This window comes from Manihot esculenta, chromosome 5 (genome assembly GCF_001659605.2).
Source record: "Manihot esculenta cultivar AM560-2 chromosome 5, M.esculenta_v8, whole genome shotgun sequence".
Classification (NCBI taxonomy): Eukaryota; Viridiplantae; Streptophyta; class Magnoliopsida; order Malpighiales; family Euphorbiaceae; genus Manihot; species Manihot esculenta.
Window position 1 is genome coordinate 11,853,875 of NC_035165.2, and position 20,911 is coordinate 11,874,785.

At 30.7% G+C, this 20,911-nt stretch overlaps 2 protein-coding genes across 4 annotated transcripts; one reads left to right on the top strand and one right to left on the bottom strand.

The window, feature by feature from the left end:
- Positions 1-1,083: 1,083 nt before the first annotated feature.
- LOC110615785 (ceramide synthase 1 LOH3) lies at positions 1,084-8,609 on the top strand. 3 transcript variants are annotated; one of them, XM_021757882.2, is made up of 6 exons: positions 1,084-1,459; positions 1,990-2,219; positions 2,348-2,503; positions 2,840-3,025; positions 6,330-6,514; positions 6,996-7,789. In XM_021757882.2, exons 1-6 carry the CDS (start codon positions 1,322-1,324, stop codon positions 7,010-7,012), a joined length of 912 nt encoding a protein of 303 aa, XP_021613574.1. In that variant the 5' UTR covers positions 1,084-1,321; the 3' UTR covers positions 7,013-7,789. The 3 variants fall into 3 exon arrangements, with proteins under 3 accessions (XP_021613574.1, XP_021613575.1, XP_021613573.1); XM_021757881.2 differs by lacking the exon at positions 6,996-7,789 and adding an exon at positions 8,395-8,609 and having other exon boundaries at positions 1,088-1,459; XM_021757883.2 differs by lacking the exons at positions 6,330-6,514; positions 6,996-7,789 and adding an exon at positions 8,395-8,609.
- A 1,028-nt stretch (positions 8,610-9,637) lies between these two features.
- LOC110615775 (serine/threonine-protein kinase 16) lies at positions 9,638-15,069 on the bottom strand. The gene is made up of 6 exons (XM_021757870.2): positions 14,692-15,069; positions 14,304-14,446; positions 13,488-13,631; positions 12,901-13,086; positions 12,416-12,540; positions 9,638-10,227 (listed from the first exon to the last, which is right to left on the bottom strand). Exons 1-6 carry the CDS (start codon positions 14,912-14,914, stop codon positions 10,002-10,004), a joined length of 1,047 nt encoding a protein of 348 aa, XP_021613562.1. The 5' UTR covers positions 14,915-15,069; the 3' UTR covers positions 9,638-10,001.
- Between the last annotated feature and the right edge of the window lie 5,842 nt (positions 15,070-20,911).

Genomic DNA, 20,911 nt, shown 5'->3' on the forward strand with positions numbered 1-20,911 from the left:
AAGAAATTAAAGTCTGTATCATTTGTAATTATTTATAAATTTATAAAATACAATATATATTTTATAAAGTAATTAATTTTTATGAAGAATTATTAAATTATTAAAAAAAATAGTGACGTTTTCAGAAATCTAAAAATATATTAAGCTACTTACAAGTAATAACATATAGAAAAAGTATTTGTAATTATAATAATTTTATTAAATTAATAAAAATATTTTATTTTTTAATAACTTTCTATTACTTTAGCATATTTTCATAAAATAAAAATTAATATCTCTTTAAATAAATATATAATTTTTGTAAAAAATTATAATTATAATTTAGATTTTAATAAAAAATTTAAATATTTATTTTAATTCATATTTATATCTAAAATTTTAAATAATAAAACAAAATCTTTTCAAAATCTGTGAAAATTATAGTTAGACGAAATTTAATTTTAAAAATTTAAAAATTTAAAAATAAATTATAATATAATTATTAAAATTTTATTTGACTAATAAAATAATTTTTAAAATACATAATTTTTATTTTAACAATATCATATTTTATCTATTACTTTATTTACTCCTCATTACTACTTTTATATGCATATTATAAAGCAATAAAATTTTAAAATATAAAAAAAATTATAAATTAAAATATATAATATTTTATTTTATTTAATATTTTTAACATAAAATTTAGTTTTTTTATATATGAAAAATATATAAATAATTTATTATATTATTAAATATAAATATTTTAATATATAGTAGCTATATATGATATTTTATATAATAAGAATTGATTTATAATAAATATTTATTATATTTACTATTATATATAATAAATATAAAACGTATTTTATTTTTAATATAAAATTTAAATTAGAGTATTATATATTTTATTAATATATAATTTTAAAAATTATATTATAATTTATCATTAAATTTTAAATTTAATTTAATATCTCGATTATAATTATGAGATATTTAGTTTTATTATTCAACATTTAAAGTTTTATATATAAAAATAAATTTATATATATATTTTGCAATACATAAGTTACCCATGGGAATTTCTGTTCTGTATCTTTGGCGCCCTGGTAACAAGGACGGACGCAGAAGGATTGATCCCGACCGGATTGTTCGGTTTCCGGTTGGGTGAGACTGTACGGCAATATGAGAATGGTCAAAGTCCATGAATTTCAGTCAACCAATTTGATTTTCTTCCAAGAAAACATGATGAACGGTGTAATTTTGCTATCAGCAGTTTTTCATTTCTTTGATTCTCTTTGAATCTCTCTGATTACTGAGGGATTCCTTCGAAGAGAACCAAATGGGCCTTTTAGGAACCGAAGATTTTACCAATTGGGAGTTTGAGTCATACCCAGTTGCTAGCGACTTCAAGTTCGTTCCCTTCTTCGCTCTCTTCTTCTTTTCTCTTAGGCTTTTTCTTGACACATACGTTTTTGAGGTATCTTTCACTATTACTACTGATTTTCACCGCTTTTTGTTGACCTGATTATTGGGTTTGCTTTGGTTTCTAGTTGTGGTGTGCTTACAGACATTGATGGATTATATCATACTGTGTTGTGCTTACAGACATTGATGGATTATTGATTTTGCTTTGGTTTCTAGTTGTGGTGCGCCCTGGTGACAAGGACGGATTGTAATTAAGCCTTTTGCCTGCTGCTTATCGAATTATTATTGAATTAGTAATATTGTTTAAATATGAGCATCTGGAAGTACGGGGTGGCGATTTAGGAACAACAAGTGTTTGTTAATTTGCCTTTGAATTCTGGGTGTTTATGGGAGGGATTTGACACTGGATGAATGCTAAAATTATTGAATTATCAGGTTGACTAGGGACTGCATTCTGGATATGTATTTTGATAGTTCCTATTTGAATTCTATGAAATCTTATATAGTTAGTTAAATGCTAAAACCAAAGTAGACTTAAATCTTACCAGCTTGTGTCAACATGGCTGTTTGTTTTTCTTGCAGAATTTAGCCAAGAGATTGATTTTTGGGAAGGCATCTGCATCAGTGGATGTTGGGACACATGAAAACAGAAAGAAAATTAATAAATTCAAGGAGGCAGCTTGGAAATTTGTTTATTTTCTTTCTGCTGAGCTTTTTGCTCTTTATGTCTCGTATCATGAGCCCTGGTTCACTAATACTAAGTATTTTTGGGTGGGACCTGCTGATCAAATTTGGCCTGATCAAAAACTTAAGTGAGTTCATCAATAGCCATGTTAGGATAATTTATTGTTTAATCTTCCTTTCCTGCTGTTAGATTTATAGATATGCACATCTGTTAAGCACTTCAGCTTTTATTGACTTGCTATATTGTGGTGGTCAGATTGAAATTGAAGGGACTTTACATGTATGCTGCTGGATTCTACACATACTCCATATTTGCTTTGGTTTTCTGGGAAACAAGGCGATCAGATTTTTTGGTTTCAATGGCTCATCATGTGGCAACTATCATTCTTCTTGTTATGTCTTACGTGTTTAGGTTTGTTTGGAAAGGGCTTACGCTTCAAGTTTGGTTTCCATTTTGTATAGTGCTGAGAAGAATTGGTTTCTCTACTTATTAGTAACCAATAAATGAATAGTTAATAGAAGTAGACAATATATGAGGGGATGCTTCATGGTACATCCATGCACACAATCATTTTCATTCATATAAAGATATGTGTGAAAAAAAAAAAATCATTCAATTGCTACAAATTATTACATAGGTTACCTTTCATACTCTCATTCTCAAGAGGTGCATGATGTGACATGTTAATATTCTGATATTATATTTAAGATGCTTTCTCATTATCTTTAGTTGTGCTGCCTATCACAGATTTGCTCGTGTTGGTTCTATTATTTTAGCCCTGCATGATGCAACCGATGTTTTCATGGAAATTGCAAAGATGTCCAGATATAGCGGTTATGAATCGATTTCTAGCATTTTTTTTGTTGGATTTGTTCTGGCCTGGACAATACTCCGCATCATCTACTTTCCTTTCTGGGTAATACGGAGTACATGGTAAGTTAGCATTTTAGTTGTTTGATTTCCACTATATCTGATGCAGTTGTCTTTCAATTTCTCATAGGCTTGGAAACAATAAATTTTCATTATGTGTGAGTTTTACTTTTGGAATCTACAGATGTTGCTTGTAAACAATTAAGTCTTCTTCATCTTGTCCTTTGTCTTCTTAATTAAAATACCTTACTCCCAAAAAATTACTAAAAAGTAAAAACACTAGTACAATGTTAGAAAGATTATAAAATTAACTCTATAATCTTCGTGCTAATTTTTAATAAATCTTTTGCATAACCTGTTCTCTGACTTCTCAAGTTGTAATCTAGCTGTCTTCTTCTTTTGGTTTTTTGTGTTGTTTTTAATGTCAAGTTCTAGTTATTATTCGAATGCAGTTTTCAGTTTTTTTTTTCAAACAGTTTAAATTTATTTACCTCCTTAGGATTTTCAATTCATAAATGAAGTTCAATCAGAATTATGGCCTGGCCTGGATTTGACATAAAACTGATTGGGTCTTTACAGAACCCTTTATGGTTTTTAAGGAATCTTATATGCACAATTGCACATCTTAGTCTGTCAGATGCTAGTCTAACATTTCTTGTTCAGACAAGTACATTTGAAGGTTTTCCATTCTTGCTTGTATTGTCTATTTAGGTGAACCTGGTTGGTCTATCTAAATGAAAATAACACAAAATATCAAACTATAAGAAATGGATTGAAATAAACTATAGCAAATTTTCTGTAATAAATATAAGAATTAAAAAATTATAGTTTTGATTGTTATATTATTTAAAAAAGGTTTTATGGCCAAAAAGACACCCCAACTTTTGACTTTTAATAGTTCTACTCTAAGCTTTTTTTTTTTTAACAAATCTACTTAAATTATGTCACTTGAGCTTGAAATCTACTCAATACTTTTTTTTTAAACAAATTTACCTTAAATTATGGCACTTGAGCTTCAAATCTACTCTACACTTTCTTTTTTTAACAAATCTATCCTAAATTGACCCCCACCTCTGCCACATAAGCATCCTAATCATCACTTCGAACACTAATTTAATATACTCCCCAACCCCCCAAATTAAATACCGTAACCTGGAAAACTCTTAACCCCCAAATTTATCATAACCCAAAATTAAACACTACTCTTTCTGAAATATAAAACCCCAAATTCTTCCTTCTTTTCTCTTTGTTTTGTCACCTGAGCTATCGCACTCGTCCTCCTTTGAGAAGAAACTACAGGCTCACATGTCCCTTTGGGTTCGGGACTCTTCTTTCTTTTAATTTCAACCTTGGAACCAAGCTTACCATTATCTACATAATCCAATGCTTAGGCCACCATTTCAGTCCATTTGCAAACATTGCTTCACCATCTACAACAGAGTGTCAGTAAGAAAAAACATAGCAGAGCATCAACCATCGCTTTTCCTTCAGCAATTTACAGGCAATTGCTCCAACCAAAATCTGCCAATCACCCATTCCAATTTACAAAGAAAATTTCATAATCCCATATTTGATACAAAGAAAATTAGAAAAAAAAATAATTCAACAATCAACCCTGCGAAGAATAACTAGGTGAAGCTGTTAAGGTATGGTGGTGCTAGTCAATGACGAGGTGAGGCTCATGCAAGCTTCACATCAGAGACAGCAAGATGGAGGTGAAATCTGATGCTGTGATGGTCAAGGATAAGGGCAAGGAGGTAGGAGTTGGTGTGAGTTTGGCAAGACACTATTGCTGCTGCGATGGTGAAGGAGGAAAAGGGATGGTGTTGGGTTGGGCTAATGGAAATGGGAGTATTGCGCGGTGAAGGAAATGAGATGCTGTGATGAAGGAAAAGGGAGGCTTTGTGAGAGAAAGAGTCAATGGATATGGTGCCACAAAATGGGAAAGTGCAAAAGAGAGCCTATGATAAATTTGGTTTTTATTTAATGGTTAAAGTTAATTAGAGTAGATTGTAATTTGAGAGTTAGAGTTTATTAGAGTTTAATTTAGAGGTAGATGGTGATTAGGATGCTTACGCGACAAAGATGTTAAGTTTAACACAATAAATTATAGGTAGGGTACAAGTAAATTAAGTGTCAAAGTTTAGGGTAGATTTGTTTAAAAAAAAGTTTAAATTTAATTTTTAAAGGTTGAAAAGTTTAGAGTTTTCTTGGCCATTGTCCCTTAAAAAAAAAATTCAACGTTAACAACTTGTATCAAAACCTCATATAAAAATTATAGATTCAAAAGCCATAATATAAATCCCAAATAAATATACTATGTGGAATAATAGCATAGTATTTAAAAAAAATAATTATCATTAAAATTAAAGTGACATGAAGATTTAGAGATTTGTAAACAATAAAGACAATATGTCATAAAAATAAATGTATATTTTAAGTTGATTAATCTAAAATTTGCAATTGAAATATTACTGATTTTATCCATTTGCACATATGTAAATAAACGTTTTTTTTTTTCTCAATTTGAATGAAATAAAAAAGAGAGCAATATGAGAGGGCAGATAAAGAAAAGATATTTATATTTACCATAGAAGGAGATACATAAATAAAATTATATATATATATATATATATATATATATATATATATATATATATGAAATCCCTTCTCATTTTAGATTGTATAATAAAAAATTATTGGATTAACTTATGTTTATTTTCAAATAACAATTTAATTTGTAAATACAAAAGTTTGAGCAATTAATTTTTAATTGAACTTCGTCACTTATTTAATATAACATTCGAGTAATTTTAATGTTTCAATTCAAATCATAATATATAATTTATAAGTTTTAGGGACCAATAGAAAATTTGGAGAGGATAAATAATGAAAAAAAAAAGTTACTATGACTATTAAGATTTTTTATAAATATTTAAAGAGACTAGAAAAAATTTTGAAAGATCAAGTATTAATAAAATTTGATGAAAACTATTAAAATATTTTTTAAAGTTTTCTGGGGGGCTAACACTAACCCTAGCCCTCCCCTGCCCACCTTCACCTCAGCTATTGTAAGTTTTCAGCATCCTTATTAAGCCATACTGTTTTAATTGTATAAAACTGTAGATTTACACTTTCCTCATGACCACCCAAGAATAATAAAGATGATTACAAGCAATAGAAGAATTAGAAGAAGAAAAAATCAAATCAAGTGACAAATGACTGCCCATTATCATGTTTCTAACTATAACAAATGGTTGACCAAGGTAGCACATCTTACTTGTTTGCCCTAACTCTTGCTTCTTCTTCATCAATTTAATGCTTGTCTTTCTTTATGATTTTCTTTTCTTTTTTTTTTTCTTCATAGCTATGAAGTTGTTTTGACCTTGGACATGGAGAAGTACACGGTTGTTGGACCTCTGTGTTATTATATCTTTAACACACTTCTATTCTCCTTGGTCGTTTTCAACATATATTGGTGGTTTTTGATGCTTGGCATGGTTGTGAAGCAAATCCAGGCAAAAGGCATAGTCAGCGATGATGTTCGATCAGGTAAACAGCACGATTTTCAAATATGAATCTCTAGTCACCTATACTCGGACACAAGCACAACCTAGGGAAAGAAAAATGAAATGAAACTATTACATATAGGAGAATCAGGTCTAACGAGAAATAAATGTGGAGAGTTAAAGTGAACAACAGCTGTGTTAGGGGTGGTGCAAGGAATGTAATTGTCTAAAAATGGTGTAGCGAAGTTAGGGTGGATTGATTAGTTAATAAGTGAGCTGTAGGTTGTTGAGAGTAGCTGTAATGGTCAGGAAGAGTTATAGTGGTGGGAATAAACTGTATAACTAACAACTATGTATTTTCAAAAAAAAAAAAAGAAAAATGAAGCTAACAACTGTGTAGTTTAGAAGGGACCATCCAAGAAACATCAACAATCCTATCATTTCTCTCTATCTTCTTCTGTTTCTTTTATCTCTAAGATTCTATTTTCCTTATTTTTTTTACCTTCTATTTCTTTGAAATTCAGCACTGTCAGGGTTCTAAACCCTAACATTTGGTATCAGAGCACAGAATCGAGTGGTTATGGCTTGGTTGAGTCTCAACTATATCCATATCAGTTGTGAGTTCCGGAGGCTGTGAGTTTAGCAGAACTGGAAGAGCAAGTGAAGATTCTTCATGAGAATCTGAGAAAGGGAATGAGGAGCTGAGAGCGGAAGTTAAGATCATTAGAAATGAGATTAAACAGTCATCTCAGAAGTCCATAGAAGCAATTTTTGAGAGCCCTCACATCCAGTGAAAAATGATAAAGGCAAGGGAGTAAGCAGTAAGGATGAAAATGTAGCATGAACTGAGGTTAGGGAAAATTTTCAACCTCTAACCAGAGTTGAAGATAAGGGAATCCTCCCTACTCCTGATGAATTAATGATCTTTCGTCAAAGAGAGTCAGGAATTACTGTGATAGTGTCCTGAAAATGTGCAGTAAATGTTGCCTAAATAGAGTTACTTTGAATTCTACAAGGCCTCCTAAAGATGAAATGGTGGTGTTGGCAAGTCTTTTTCTGGTGGAAAGGACTGGTGCTTGCTTCCACAACTCGTGTAGAAAGGGCAGCGAGTGTTCTTGGAAAGAATTTGAGCAAGGGCCGCATGGTAGATTTATAGAACAGGGATTTAATAGAAGAATTTATAAATATGGACAAACAGGGAGTGTGGATAACTATCAAGATAGGTTTTTGAAGACTTGAGAATAACAATGATTCCCAAGCAAATTTTTGACAAGTTGGTATTGAAATAATTTACCCAGTATCAAATATTTTGCTCTAACCAACAACATGGATTATTACAGAAAGTTAACTCATCTCTACTGCATATTTGTTATGCCAATGTGTTTTGACGCTTTCTTATGCATATTAGATGCTTTTGCAACACCAAATTTTCGAAATAGAATTTCCGATTCCAGGGCTAATCTAATACAAATGTATAAATCTATATACCATATACTTGTAACTTGTATTCCAAGTTTTAGAGAAAAACAAAATTTGTATTCCAAGTTTTAGAGAAAAACAAAATCATAATGTATTTGCATGCCCATATATCTATGGTTTCAAGGCTCCACATAATGTGTAAAATTAGGATGATACAGAATTGCAATTTAATGATACTTTGCAAATCATGAGGCACCCTTCACCAAGTGATTCTTATATAATGCCAAGCCACATCTCTTTTCCATTTTGTAATATAATATATCTTCCTGTATTGTTGTCTTTTGTAGCCTGTTTCATCGTTAGGATGATATTTCAGTCATTTTCATGTTCTTTAACATTTTTCATTAGGAAGAAAATGATTTTCCAAGTTTTTTTACTATAATGGCATTGTTTTCATCTTGAATATAATTATTAAAAAAGATATGTCCAACTTTGATTGTACAGATTCTGAAGGTGAAGATGAGCATGATGATTGACTGACAAATTAGACAAGCACCTATTATAAACTCATGCCAATGTAATATCAAAACAGAGAAGTATAACTTCACCACATTGATTCAAGTATTATGCTTAAATCTTCCATGTTTTCTCTTTTCTCATATGAGATGTACGTTGTCTTGTTCTCGTGGAGATGGACCCTTATCAAAACATGTTCAACCATCTTTCATGCTCTCTTTTCCATGTGTGATCTGGTATTGTAAGTTATTGTTGATGATTAGGAAAAAAAAAAAAGAAAGAAGAAGCTTATGTTGTTCAAAGGGTAGTTGTGCTCGATACTATGAGATGGATTAGGAGATTGAGCGAAAATACAGTAAATTGCAGAGGAACTTCATGTTGGTTCAAGATTTGGCCAATGTAAAATGTTGCCTTAGCTTCTCTCCTCCTAGACCTTAACAAATTTGCTGCGTATTTCATAGATCATAACAATTTATTGCAAGGGAAAATTTTCCCACTAGCCTCTAACATTGAATTCTTTTGCACTGTGAGAAGTATGAATGAATGGATTTTTTTTTTTTTTTCTGGAGATTTGGAAAATTGTTATCGTTGTGTTTTCATGCTTTCTTTTGCTATCCACGGTCAATTTTGATATGTAGCCTAGTTAACAATTTTTTTTAATCAGAAGTCTAATACTTTAGCAATAATTGCATCAGATATATAGTCAGCATTTCTTAGGGGCTAGACTGGGTTGGATCTTTCCCTTTGTCACTTAGAAATGTTCAGCTACATTTTAATTCTTGAGTTCTCGGAATATGCGGTTTATTTTGAGATAGTTAAATGATTCTAGTTTGTTTATTTAATAAATAAGTAAATAAATAAATAACTCAAATTAAAATTAAAAAGATAGTTAAATGATTCTAGTTTAAAAAAAAAGAAAATGAGATATTTCTAAACGATAGTTAATTTTGGACAGAAATTTGATGAAAAGTAAGGTATAACAATATAAAACTTCCTAATCTAAGAAAATTAAACTGAATTGTTGCTCGATCATTAAAATTATTTAATGTTAAATACCGTTACATAGCAGTTACAACGACCATTATGAAAAACAAAATTTTCTTGCCGTTTAAAAATGTGTAAGGGTCACAAAAAGGCTAAAAACATATAAGTAACGGTCCTTACATTATGTAAAGGCCTTTACATGTTTGGAACCAATAGAAAACAGTAACCCAAGTCCGTGCACAAAATATGGAATAAAATGAATGCGTCCTGTAAACATAAATGGGCAACCATCGCCAATTATTATGGTTCAACTAAGAGATTGAATTTTGGGCTGCTACAGGATGATCTTTTAATAAATTACAGAACAGAACTAGATAGTTGTGACAACACAGTGACAAGGAAGAAGAAAAAAAAAATAGGAAAAGAAAGAAGGACGAAGAAGCAACCATCTCTATAACTGTAACTCTTTTTAACAAGTAACTTCCTATTTTCTTTCACTGCCATTTTCAAGTATTTAGAACATCTGCATCCACTTCTGCGCAACCAAATTGCTGAAAGTGGACGGCCAGTTGCTGCATTGTCAATGCAGTCCATTTTTGTCCCATTTCATGTCACTGTGAGAACTTCGAGATCAACTTGTCAACATGAATTATAATATCATCAATGCAAGGGCGAACTGCTGCCTGTGGCTGAAGCATCCAGGTCACGAACTTATGTAGAGCTTCTGGATATGGAGGGTTAGGTCCAGCCGGCCACTTTACTTGAGCATTTACTATGGCCAATTGTAAGCTCCCTCCAGACTCTCCAAGTGCATACTCGAATGGGGATACCCCATACCTGTCCAATCAGCCAAAATTAATAGGTAAACTATAGCAGCGAGCTTGAGAAATCAAGGCAGTTGAGATTCATGTTTACGAGACTCCAATTTCCAGAATACTATTAATAGTAACTGGAGAAAATTACATCATTCAGTCCAGCTTATTCATAGCAATTAAAAGGCACATACATATGCTCCAAAAGAAAGGCCACTACTGATGGATCTGATTGAAGCAGATCATAAAAGCATCATGCAAAAGCACAATATCAAAAACAACAGAGTCTTAATCTCGAATTAGTTGAGGTTGGCTTTATGGATCCTTTTTGCCATTCAGCTCTAAGCATAAGCACACAAATGGACATAAAAAAGGTACCTTAGACAAGAAAATCAAAGTAGGAAAGTGGGGAAAAAGGGTGACATACTACTCATATATGATCCCAGCAATTAACTCTTTTACTCCATTTTCTTTGTTGTGGGGGAAGAGTAAAACAAAAGTCTAAATAAATAACATTCAATCCTAAATATGAAGCAAGACAGTGGGCAGAATTTGGTTCCATGTGTATGGCAGCAAGGAGACCAGTGATTGGTCACAAGCTCATTATGCTTTTTATTAGGTTCAACAAAAGAATTTGGAAAGAAAAAAAAAAAAAAGAAATTTAGGCTCATTTAACAAATGAAGTAATTACTAGCAAAGGTGAGCTAAACACAATTATGTTTTTGTTAGTTGCTCAATCACAAGTTCACAGAAGCTTATTAATCACCAACTTTAGGCTGCCAACCAGTCTTCCAGTGATAAATTAGCTTAGAAACTGATTCCAGATTTCAGCATGCTGCAAGATTTTCATGACAATTGGCCATTTCCCTAAAGTGGATCTGTTATGGTCCCGGGTCACCAAATTGCATCACGGGATGATAGTTGCGGATGACTCAGGCTATGAGAGTCTTAAATCTCACAATTTTGAGAATAAATTCTGTTTATTTTATTGAATAAAACTAAACCTCTTATATAGTGGAGGTTCATACAATCATAGTATTTCTAATTAGAGTAAAAGTTTAATATAGGCAATTATTAGATAAAGAACTCTTAAGATGAGATAACAAAAATCTAATAACAAACAAATAAGATAAAATACTAAGATAAGATAAGATAAGATAGTAGACATAAAAAAAAACTAATATACAAACATAATCTATTTGTTGTAGATTTAGTCTATATCCATAATAGGATTCCTAGAATGAAAAACGTTAAATTTGCAATGAAGACACAAAGAAAAATGGAAAAAGGGAAGAAGAGGAAGAGGATGATGTAGGACTTCCCACATCAAGGAGCAGCATAGCACATGGTGCACCCATGACCAAATATCAGGTGGCAGCCCCAACAAATTTATGAGAATTGGGGTTGTTGGCCTTTTCAAAATGACCTACCAGTACCAAGCAGTGCGCCTGTCAAAATTTAATGATATTTGACTATTTATGTTATTTTAAAGACAAGTTCAGATTTAAAAGCCCATATATTTGTACCCAGTCAAGCTTGAAGGTCAAATGTAATTGGATATCAATTAGAATCTGTCAAGCTGAAGGCTGAAGCTTTCAGACTACAATATAAAAGAAACACAATAATGATATCCTAAAATAATTAGTTTCAATTGCCAAAGCTAACTGCATTAATACCTGACAGAGCTCAACTCAAATAAGCCTTCGCCCAATCTAGTTGGGTTAACTATCTATCTTTTCCTCAACTCTACTCAGTTTAGATATCATTTTCTTTCTCCAGCATTTCACACTTATTCATCCCAGGTCCATCTCAATGCCATCTAAAATCAAAATTATCCAAATCCCAGAATTTAAAGCAGTTTAACACAATGCCCCTACTAATGGTATAAATGATAACTGAGAAATTTGCTACTCTACCTATTATTCATGTTGCAATATTGATTTCAATGTCCATACACCAATTATAAATGATCCAGATCATGTGATTCAGATCAGTAATCACTATGCGTGTAGTGATTTCTGATATATCTAGCTTGAGAATGCTATAACTTGGCCCAGCCTATAAGTTTACATGCTCTGTGAATAATGGTATTGTAAAAGTATGAACCACCAAAAAGCTGACAAACAATTTTTTTTCTAGAAAAAGAAAAAGAATGCAAATGACAAAAAAAAAGGTTGACAAATAAACAATCGAAAGAGAAGATTGCTCCTTACATTATTGCATATAGCGTGCACCCTAATGACCAAATATCTGATCTCTCATCAATGTCTGCATGGCTTGGGCAATCCCACAACTCAGGAGCTCTAAACGGTGCTGAACAATGTTCAGATGCCCATTCCTACACAAAAGGCAGCTAAAATCTAGTCATAATCACAGTTCACTTGTATTTTCATAATAAATTAAAAACATTAAAAAAAAAAACTTTATTGGAAAAGCAGAGCTAGGGTTGCCAATGCCATATTAAATTTTGGATTAAAATAATATTTGAACATAATTGATGTTAAGAACAAAGGAAGTAAAATTCTAAAATAATAAAGCTTTAAAGATCAGGTACATACAGGAGAGAAGATATTACAGATAAGGGAATGCAGCATGCTGACAGTAATATTGGTAAAAAATAAAATAATTAAGTACAATATAAGTTATAGAAAAAAAGAAACGAAAAGAAAAAATAAAAGGAAAGAGCAAAAATGTGCACCTGTAACTTTAGGGCATCTGATCGAGATCGGATTTGCCTCCTTGCTGGTCGAGCACTCCCAAAATCCATCAATATGGCAAGAGGTGGTTGTCCTTTCCTACGTGTTAGAAGTATATTACCAGGTTTTACGTCATTGTGTGCATATGGAGGATCAAGACTGTGCATATGTTTCAGTCCAGCACAAAGCTGCAAACCCGATATGTTTTTAGTAACAATGCCAACAACATATTAAAACAATAACATGAATGTCAGTAGAGTGCTATTGATGCAAAAGAAAAAGGAAGCATATCGAACACATTCTGCCTATTCAACAATAAAAGGAAACTATGCATCATTTCCACCACGAGTAGAAAACAGCAGATTGTAATCTTCAAGTGCTCAATCAATACCGATGGTCATTGAAAAGATATCTGACTACATAGTTTATTGATAATCAATTGTGATTGAAAATAACTACATCTAATCAATGCCAAGTACAGTTTTCTTCTTCAGCTAAGGTTGTAGCATTTAAAAGAAGGTAGTTTCAAGCCCATAAAACTGCACTGCATAAAAGAAAAGGCATCAGATCAGTAGCTGATTCTTTTCACCTGACGAAATATTTGAAGAACATCTGAAGTAGAAAAGAACTCCTTTTTAGCCTTCATGAATTTTGAATTGTCCAGTAATGTTCCATCCAAGTGAACTGGAAATAACAAATAAGCCTCATGGTTCCAAGAGCCCTCTTGATTAGTCTAGCAAATAAAAGATATTCTGGCATAAAATCAATTCTGTGAAATAGAAGAGCACAAAAGCTTCACTAATGAAATAAAGGTGGCATAAGATCACTATTGGAACTTCAGGATGCTCTCTTTAGTTCTTGCCACCAAACACTTTATCTTTGCAACCAATGTGTTCAGGATCAGCCATCAAGAAATTTTGATATTCTAGCTGACCATCAGGCTCATAATGGTTGATAATTAAATCTACATTTGAGTAAAATACAAGTTCTCTTGAAAGGTAGGTGCATCATGTGCAAACGCCAATCATCTTCAGACATTATATTTCAAAAGATATTCAGCACCATAAGTTGCTAATTAATGAACTAAATCGCAACTTTGCATGTCAAAATCTCAAGAGAACAATATTAAACTTACAAAAGCATGTAATCCTATGTATCCATGCCAATAAAGAAACATAATTATGGTCTTTTGCTTTATGCCCTATGGTGTCCCTCCTAACTTCACTGAGTTTGTACTTCTAATGGATGAGGGATCAGTTCTAACTGGAAGTTGACTCCATGTTATACACTAAACAGTTCAACCAATTTTAGACCACACATGCCAGCAAGCAGACATGTCTAATAACAAAAACAAAATAAAATAAAATAGCCAAGAAATTGAACATGAACATGGGGAGGTCATTACCTTTACAGCAATAATAGCATGATCAAGAAGAGGAAGCAGGTTGGAGTGGCTGAACAGGGACGAGACGCGAATCTCTTCACGAACCAACTCCAATTGCTCATTGTTCTGAATGAGAACTTTCTTCATTGCATAAGTTCCATCATCTGCATAATGATTCCAGTCACACTAGAGCAACCATTACAATCAAATGCTAAATCAAAGCATATCATCTCACGATAAGAGATCAAATTAGATTAGAGATTCAGACTATTGAATATTCAATCACCTAAAATCCACAACAAAATAACAGAATTTGCAGCCAAATTCAAGGATCAGGGATAAATTACCAAGTGACACTTGAGAAAGAGGAAGATCAAGAAAAAGAGAAACGATAAACAGGAAGACGTACCAGAGAGATGAGAAGTGTCCTTGACTTTCTTGGCAAGTCCACTACCGCCACCACCGGCGGAAGCAGAAGAGTCGGTGACCACCTCCTTGACTAAGTAGACGTAGGCGAAACCACCTTCACCAAGCTGCCTGACGATTCGGAACCTGTTCTCATTGATCCAAACATCTGCTCCTCCGTTAACGGCGTCGTACAGAGCATTCAGACCGGAAAACGTGCACCCCATCACTCTGCCTGTCTGTATCTCTCTCTCTCTAAAAATCGCGTGATTCTCGGGTCAAACGGATGGATAGATCTTTAGGTTCGCATTTCTCTGAGGAAATGCGAAGAGCAGCGGAGTGGATCTAGCAGAGCTCTCTCTGTATAGAAATGAAATTAAGTTCTCGTCAAATTTACTTAACTCTTATTTTTCTTGGGATTTTTTTAATTATTTTTATTTTGCCGTTGGATCTCTCAAATTAAATCTCCTCCGGACACATGGACTGTCCAATAAGTATCTACTACAACTCCTCTTATATACATACATACATTACACTTATGCTCAATTTGACGTAATTTTATAATTATTTATTTTATATTATGAAAAAAATTAATTAATTAATCAATATTTCAATTTTTTTACCAGCTTACAATGCATTACACCACGCAACAAGTTTTAAAAAACAAGTTAGTTTTAAAGGCCAGCTATAAGTCAAGTAAATGGCAAAAAATTTCTCAAATAAAGTTTGATAATTGTATCACCAACTCTATTTCTCTTATGATGTACAGGTTTAAAGGAAACATCATCTAACGGATAGCGCAAAGATTAAATAGTTATAATAATAATTATAATATTAGAAAGTAGTAAGAAAATTATATTAGTAAATATTGGAAATAGAATTTCTGAGTCGATGATATAAATAATAGATCGTAAATCTTGAGCCAAAATTATCTTAAGGGTCTCAAATACCATATGAGCATTTATAGCTAATGGAGAATAACTCTAAACATAGTAGTTGCTCCATCTATTCAAATATTATTATTATTTTGAACCACCACATAAATAGCAGACGGAGAAAACTAACCTTTCCAAACTGCATTAGTGTTATATTTTAGAGTTTCATGAGAAGGAGGTAACAAAATCTCATTCTAAAATTGGCGCGAAGAGCTGGGCGATGAAAAAGTAGCAAAAATTCTATACTGCTTAAGCTTCACAATACTAAGAGCAATGCAAGATAAAGTAGCTAAAGTATCTAGATAAATTTAAACACTCTCTTATTTTATGCCTTTCATATATATTACAAAGTAAGAGAGAGAAGCTAAATGATAGCATTACAGTCCGGCTCAGCCTTAAATTGATTCCGGAGGATCTCCCACTAAATAGAAAAACTTAAAAAACCGATAAGTATATGTTTATAAGTATAAGGACTCAAAAACCATGTAGCTCTAATATGAGAAAAAGAGCATGTTCTAGCGTTTCTACTTGTGTAAGACAGAAGGGATACATAGGAGAAGCTTGTATGCCAAGTAAAATTAAATTATGCATTACAAGAATCGCATTATGAAGTAAAAATCAGAAAAATTTTAATTTTAGACTGCACTTGAAGAGCCTATGTCTTTTACCAAATCGATTACATGAGAATAGTTGAAGAGAAATGATGCGATATAGAAGCTTGGATAGAGGATCGTTGGGTGAGATACTTGTAGCTTGATTTAACTCTATACTATTCATTCTGCTCAAAATACTAAACAAATAAATCTGGAGTGCCCACAAGAGCTATTATAATAGAGATAATACCATTCTAATCCATCAAATCTGCCAATAAATTAATATAAAGAGGGCAATGAGGCGGCTTGATCACATGAAAATTAGCCACACCAGAAATCCATAGATCATTCCAAATAAGAGTACGACAACCGTCTCCAATATTCATCCGGATGTCTTCTTTAAGTATATTTCTACTAGCTAAAATTCAATGCCAAACACAAGAACTTTACCTTCTAATTAGTGCATCCTATATAGAACAGCGAAGAAAGTATAAACCTTTAAGAAGTCAAACTCATAGGCTGGATGGATTCTGGACAAGGCACCAACATTACTTAGCTAAGCATGCAAGATTAAATTTTTCACCATCCTTGAACCCCATAACTCCATTAAATTTAGATAGATAGGATCGCTGCCAGTTCAGCTAATGTATTTTTTTGGTTCTCTCTATCTCCTCCCTACCAGAAGTTTGCTAAAATATCGTTCAACTTAGTACGTGATTGCTTAGGATACTTAAAAAGAGCAATAGAATAAGAAGGAACAACCGTAAGGACTGATTGAATTAAAGTAACTCAACTAGTCTGAAATAAAAGTTTTTGTTTCCACGATTGAATTTTAGAATGAATGTGATTCTCAATTTAATGCAAGGTCTGCTATTTAGATTTGTCCAATACTACAAGTAAACTCAAATACTTATCACCTTGGCGCATTTTCTGCATATAAAAAAGCTATAAAATCTCTTGTTTCTAGAAAAAGAGAGTCATCTGGTTAAAAAAATTAAGAGACCTAAAAAAACTAATACATTGACTAAATATTGAAGAGTAGTCCCTAAAAATTTATAGCAAATGGTTAGCCTCACATCTTCAAACCAGCAAAAAGTAAATTATTATAAGGAAAAAAGAACATTAGTAATGGTTGGAGTTAAACGAGAAATGCATAAGTTTTAAAGTCGACTATCAGCTTTAACAGCTCTAAACAAAGAGGAAAGAGTCAGATACAAACAAAATACGGAGAATAATCATTCTATTAAATGTATAGAGAATATTAATTTTGGAAGAATTTTTTTTTACCATTTAATATTAAAAGTACAGAAATAATGTGTCAGCATAAATTTTTTAACAAAATTTTTAAAATCATAAAAACGTTTTAATATAATTTTTAAATTTCAATGATTAATTAATTAATTTGTTATATCATAAGAGCTACATAATATTTTTTCTCTTTATTAAATATGTCCAATTTAATCTTTTTTTTATTCTAGGTTAAATTAATTTAAAACTTTCAATGTAAGTTTAAATTATATTATAACTACTGTTCAATTTTTTTCATGAACTTATTGAATAAGTCTAGTTTGGCTCAATTTTAATTGCTAAAAAAAATTAAACGTTTTTATTATGAAAAAGATATAATATTCTAATTTAAATAATCATATGAAAAAATAAAATAATATTTATGTATTATTAATATAATAAATTTAAATATTTAATTTAACTTTTAATTTTAGTTGAATATATGAAAAGATGAAAATAATATTTATTAATTTAATTTATTATTATATGAAAATGAGTTAAATTGAATAGCATGGGCAAATTGAATATGATTTATGATTTATTGAAGTATCTACTATCTCCTCGTTTGGTATGAATAATTTTATAAGAAAAAAAATTTAAATGAATTCTTATAAAATCATTTATGATTTTATTTTTATATATAATGAAAAAATTTTAAATAATTTTTTTTTTAAATTTTAAAAGAATTTTTTTTATAAAATTGTTGATTCTAAACGGAGGATATAAGTTTATGAAAATTAAGGAATCATGAGCCCTTGAGAGCTAATTAACAAACCTTTTAACTTATAAAAATTACCTTTAGAAATTATTAGGAACTACAGGATTGACTTAAAATGTTTATAAGTGACCAATAACAAATTAACATGTTTTCTAATAAGTATTTTCTCTGATTCAAAATTATTATTTATTTTTTTAGTTAATTTAAAATTACTTTTTATTTTTTATTTTTACACTATACTAATATATAAATTAACTATTATAATCCTATTTAATTTTATCTTATTTTCAATAAACTTTTTAAAATATTTTTTAGTATTTAATAAAATTTAATATTTTTAAAATAAATATAATTAAAAATTTAATAAAAAAAATTTCTTTCTTAATATATGTGAAAAATAAAATGAAAGAAAATGATGGGATAGAGAGGGAGTAGTCTATAAGCATTTTTATTATTAAAAATAATAAAATTATTAAATAAGATATATAGTGAATTTTTAAAATTGAGCAAGTCAGTTTACTTTTAGAATTTACATATAAAAATTTAATTTTATTAAGGCTAAATTTAAACCAAAATGTATTAATATCTAAAATTGGTTACTGACCCTCAGTTTGTTACCCAAAAAATATTTTGTGGAAAATATTTTCATATTTTTTTACTTTTGGAATAATTAAAAAAATTAATCAAAAAAAATATTTTTTTACAAAATACTCATTTCAAAATGAGAAACTCGTTTTTTACATTTTGATAATTTTATTAATATTTATATATAAAAATTTATTAATATATTTGTATTTTTAAATTAAAATTAAATAATAGAAATAAATATTTTTAAAAAATATTTTATTTTAATTTTTTTAAAATATAAATTATTTTTCACAAACAAAACAGGGATTATTGCAAACACTTGTTTATTTAAGCCATAAAAGTCATTTGTCTATTTAAAAATGACTATGCCAAACATTTTACTTCTGGAATATCTACTTTTATAATGACATAAGGAAAGGCACCCCTCGCAATGTCCCACTCACTTTACAATAATCCTACACATTACAAAGCTTATTTGTTTCCATCTCAATTTGAAGTACAATATATAATTTTAGTGCCTTTTGAGTTATCGAATATAGTTATTAAAATTGTGAGCCACCTTATACAATTTCATGAGTTAAAATTATTAAAATAAATATATTTATATGGTTCGGCCTAAGTTTACGTCCACGGGTAAAAAAGAGAAGAAAAATCTAGTAATAATTAAAATAAGAGAATCTTTAAATCCAAATACACTCAATAGGCTTATAAAACTCTCTTTATAACATTCTTTAGCTTCAACTTCGTCACAAAAATTTTATTTATAAAAATATATAAAGTAAAGAGAGAAAAATTTTCTTTAAAAAAGATTTCACAGATATTAGACAACCAAAACTTGTCAAATAAATTGGTCAAAACTTGATGGGTAATTTGCACTTGGTGAAGCTCCAAACTTGATGGTCAATTTGTATTCAATAAAACTTAATGAAAAAAATTTTATACGAGATATATAATTTTATACATGTGGGTATACCCTAAAGGAAAAAATCAATAATTATGATACCAATCAAGTCCAAACAATACTTGAACTTGCTTACTGAAAAAGGCTTAGTCATTATGTCAGCTGGATTATTTGTAGTACTAATTTTTTTAACTATAATGTTGTCTTAGTCATCATGTCAGCTGGATTATTTGCAGTACTAATTTTTTTTAACTATAATGTTGTCTTGACAAATAACATCTCGAACAAAATGATATTTTACATCAATGTGCTTTGTCCTTTCATGAAACATATGATCCTTTATTAAATGAATAGCACTCTGGCTATCATAATGGACAATGATCACTTGTAAATCTAAACTTGGCTTCCCATCTAATAGCATAATTACTAAGGGTAAATACATAACCAGTGATAGATCTTCTTCTATCAAAATCACTTGCATAGTCTGAATCAACAAAACCAACCATACTTTCCTTACTTCTACTAAATTCTAAACAATTGTTAGTAATGCCTCTCAAATATCTTAAAATTCATTTCACATCTTGTCAGTGCTCTTTACCCGGATTAGTCATATATCTACTAACTACACTGACTACATGTGCAATATTTGGACATGTACAAATTATAGTATACAAAATACTACCAACAACACTTGAATAAGGAGCATGTGACATATACTCAATATCTTTCTTAGATTGTGTTGATAAAGCTGCTGAAAGCCTAAAATGAGCAACAAGTGGAGTACTTATAGACTTAGCATTTTTCATCATAAATTACTCTATCTCGACAAAACTTTTTTCAGTTAAATAAAGTTTGCATAAAATTATGTTCCTCTGAATCTCTATTGTTGTCCCTTGAAGCAACCCAAGAGGGGGGGTGAATTGGGTTTATAAAAAATTTAAAGGAAAAAGCACAAATTAGAAGGCAATAAAGAAAAAGATAATCAACACAAGAATTTATAGAGGTTCAGCTATCCCAAGCCTACGTCCTCTCCTCAAGGTCCACCTTGAGAGTTCAACTCCACTATCAACTCTTCTTTGGGTGAAGAATAAAACCCTTACAATCTTAGAGCAAGCCTTTGCTCTTTACAAATCTCTTTTTCACTCAAGAGCAATTCTTTGCTCAATGCCACACTCACAACAACAGAATCTCTCAACAACAGA

Excerpts from the sequence above, each read along its gene's own strand:
- LOC110615775 (XM_021757870.2), bottom strand. The coding sequence starts at position 14,914 with ATGGGGTGCACGTTTTCCGGTCTGAATGCTCTGTACGACGCCGTTAAC. Across the intron at positions 13,087-13,487 it reads TTCTTCAAATATTTCGTCAG|CTTTGTGCTGGACTGAAACA; the intron begins GTGAAAAGAATC and ends TCGGGTTTGCAG. Across the intron at positions 10,228-12,415 it reads TGCACGCTATATGCAATAAT|GTATGGGGTATCCCCATTCG; the intron begins GTAAGGAGCAAT and ends CTGATTGGACAG.
- LOC110615785 (XM_021757881.2), top strand. The coding sequence starts at position 1,322 with ATGGGCCTTTTAGGAACCGAAGATTTTACCAATTGGGAGTTTGAGTCA. Across the intron at positions 3,026-6,329 it reads TGGGTAATACGGAGTACATG|CTATGAAGTTGTTTTGACCT; the intron begins GTAAGTTAGCAT and ends TTTTCTTCATAG. Across the intron at positions 6,515-8,394 it reads CAGCGATGATGTTCGATCAG|ATTCTGAAGGTGAAGATGAG; the intron begins GTAAACAGCACG and ends TTGATTGTACAG.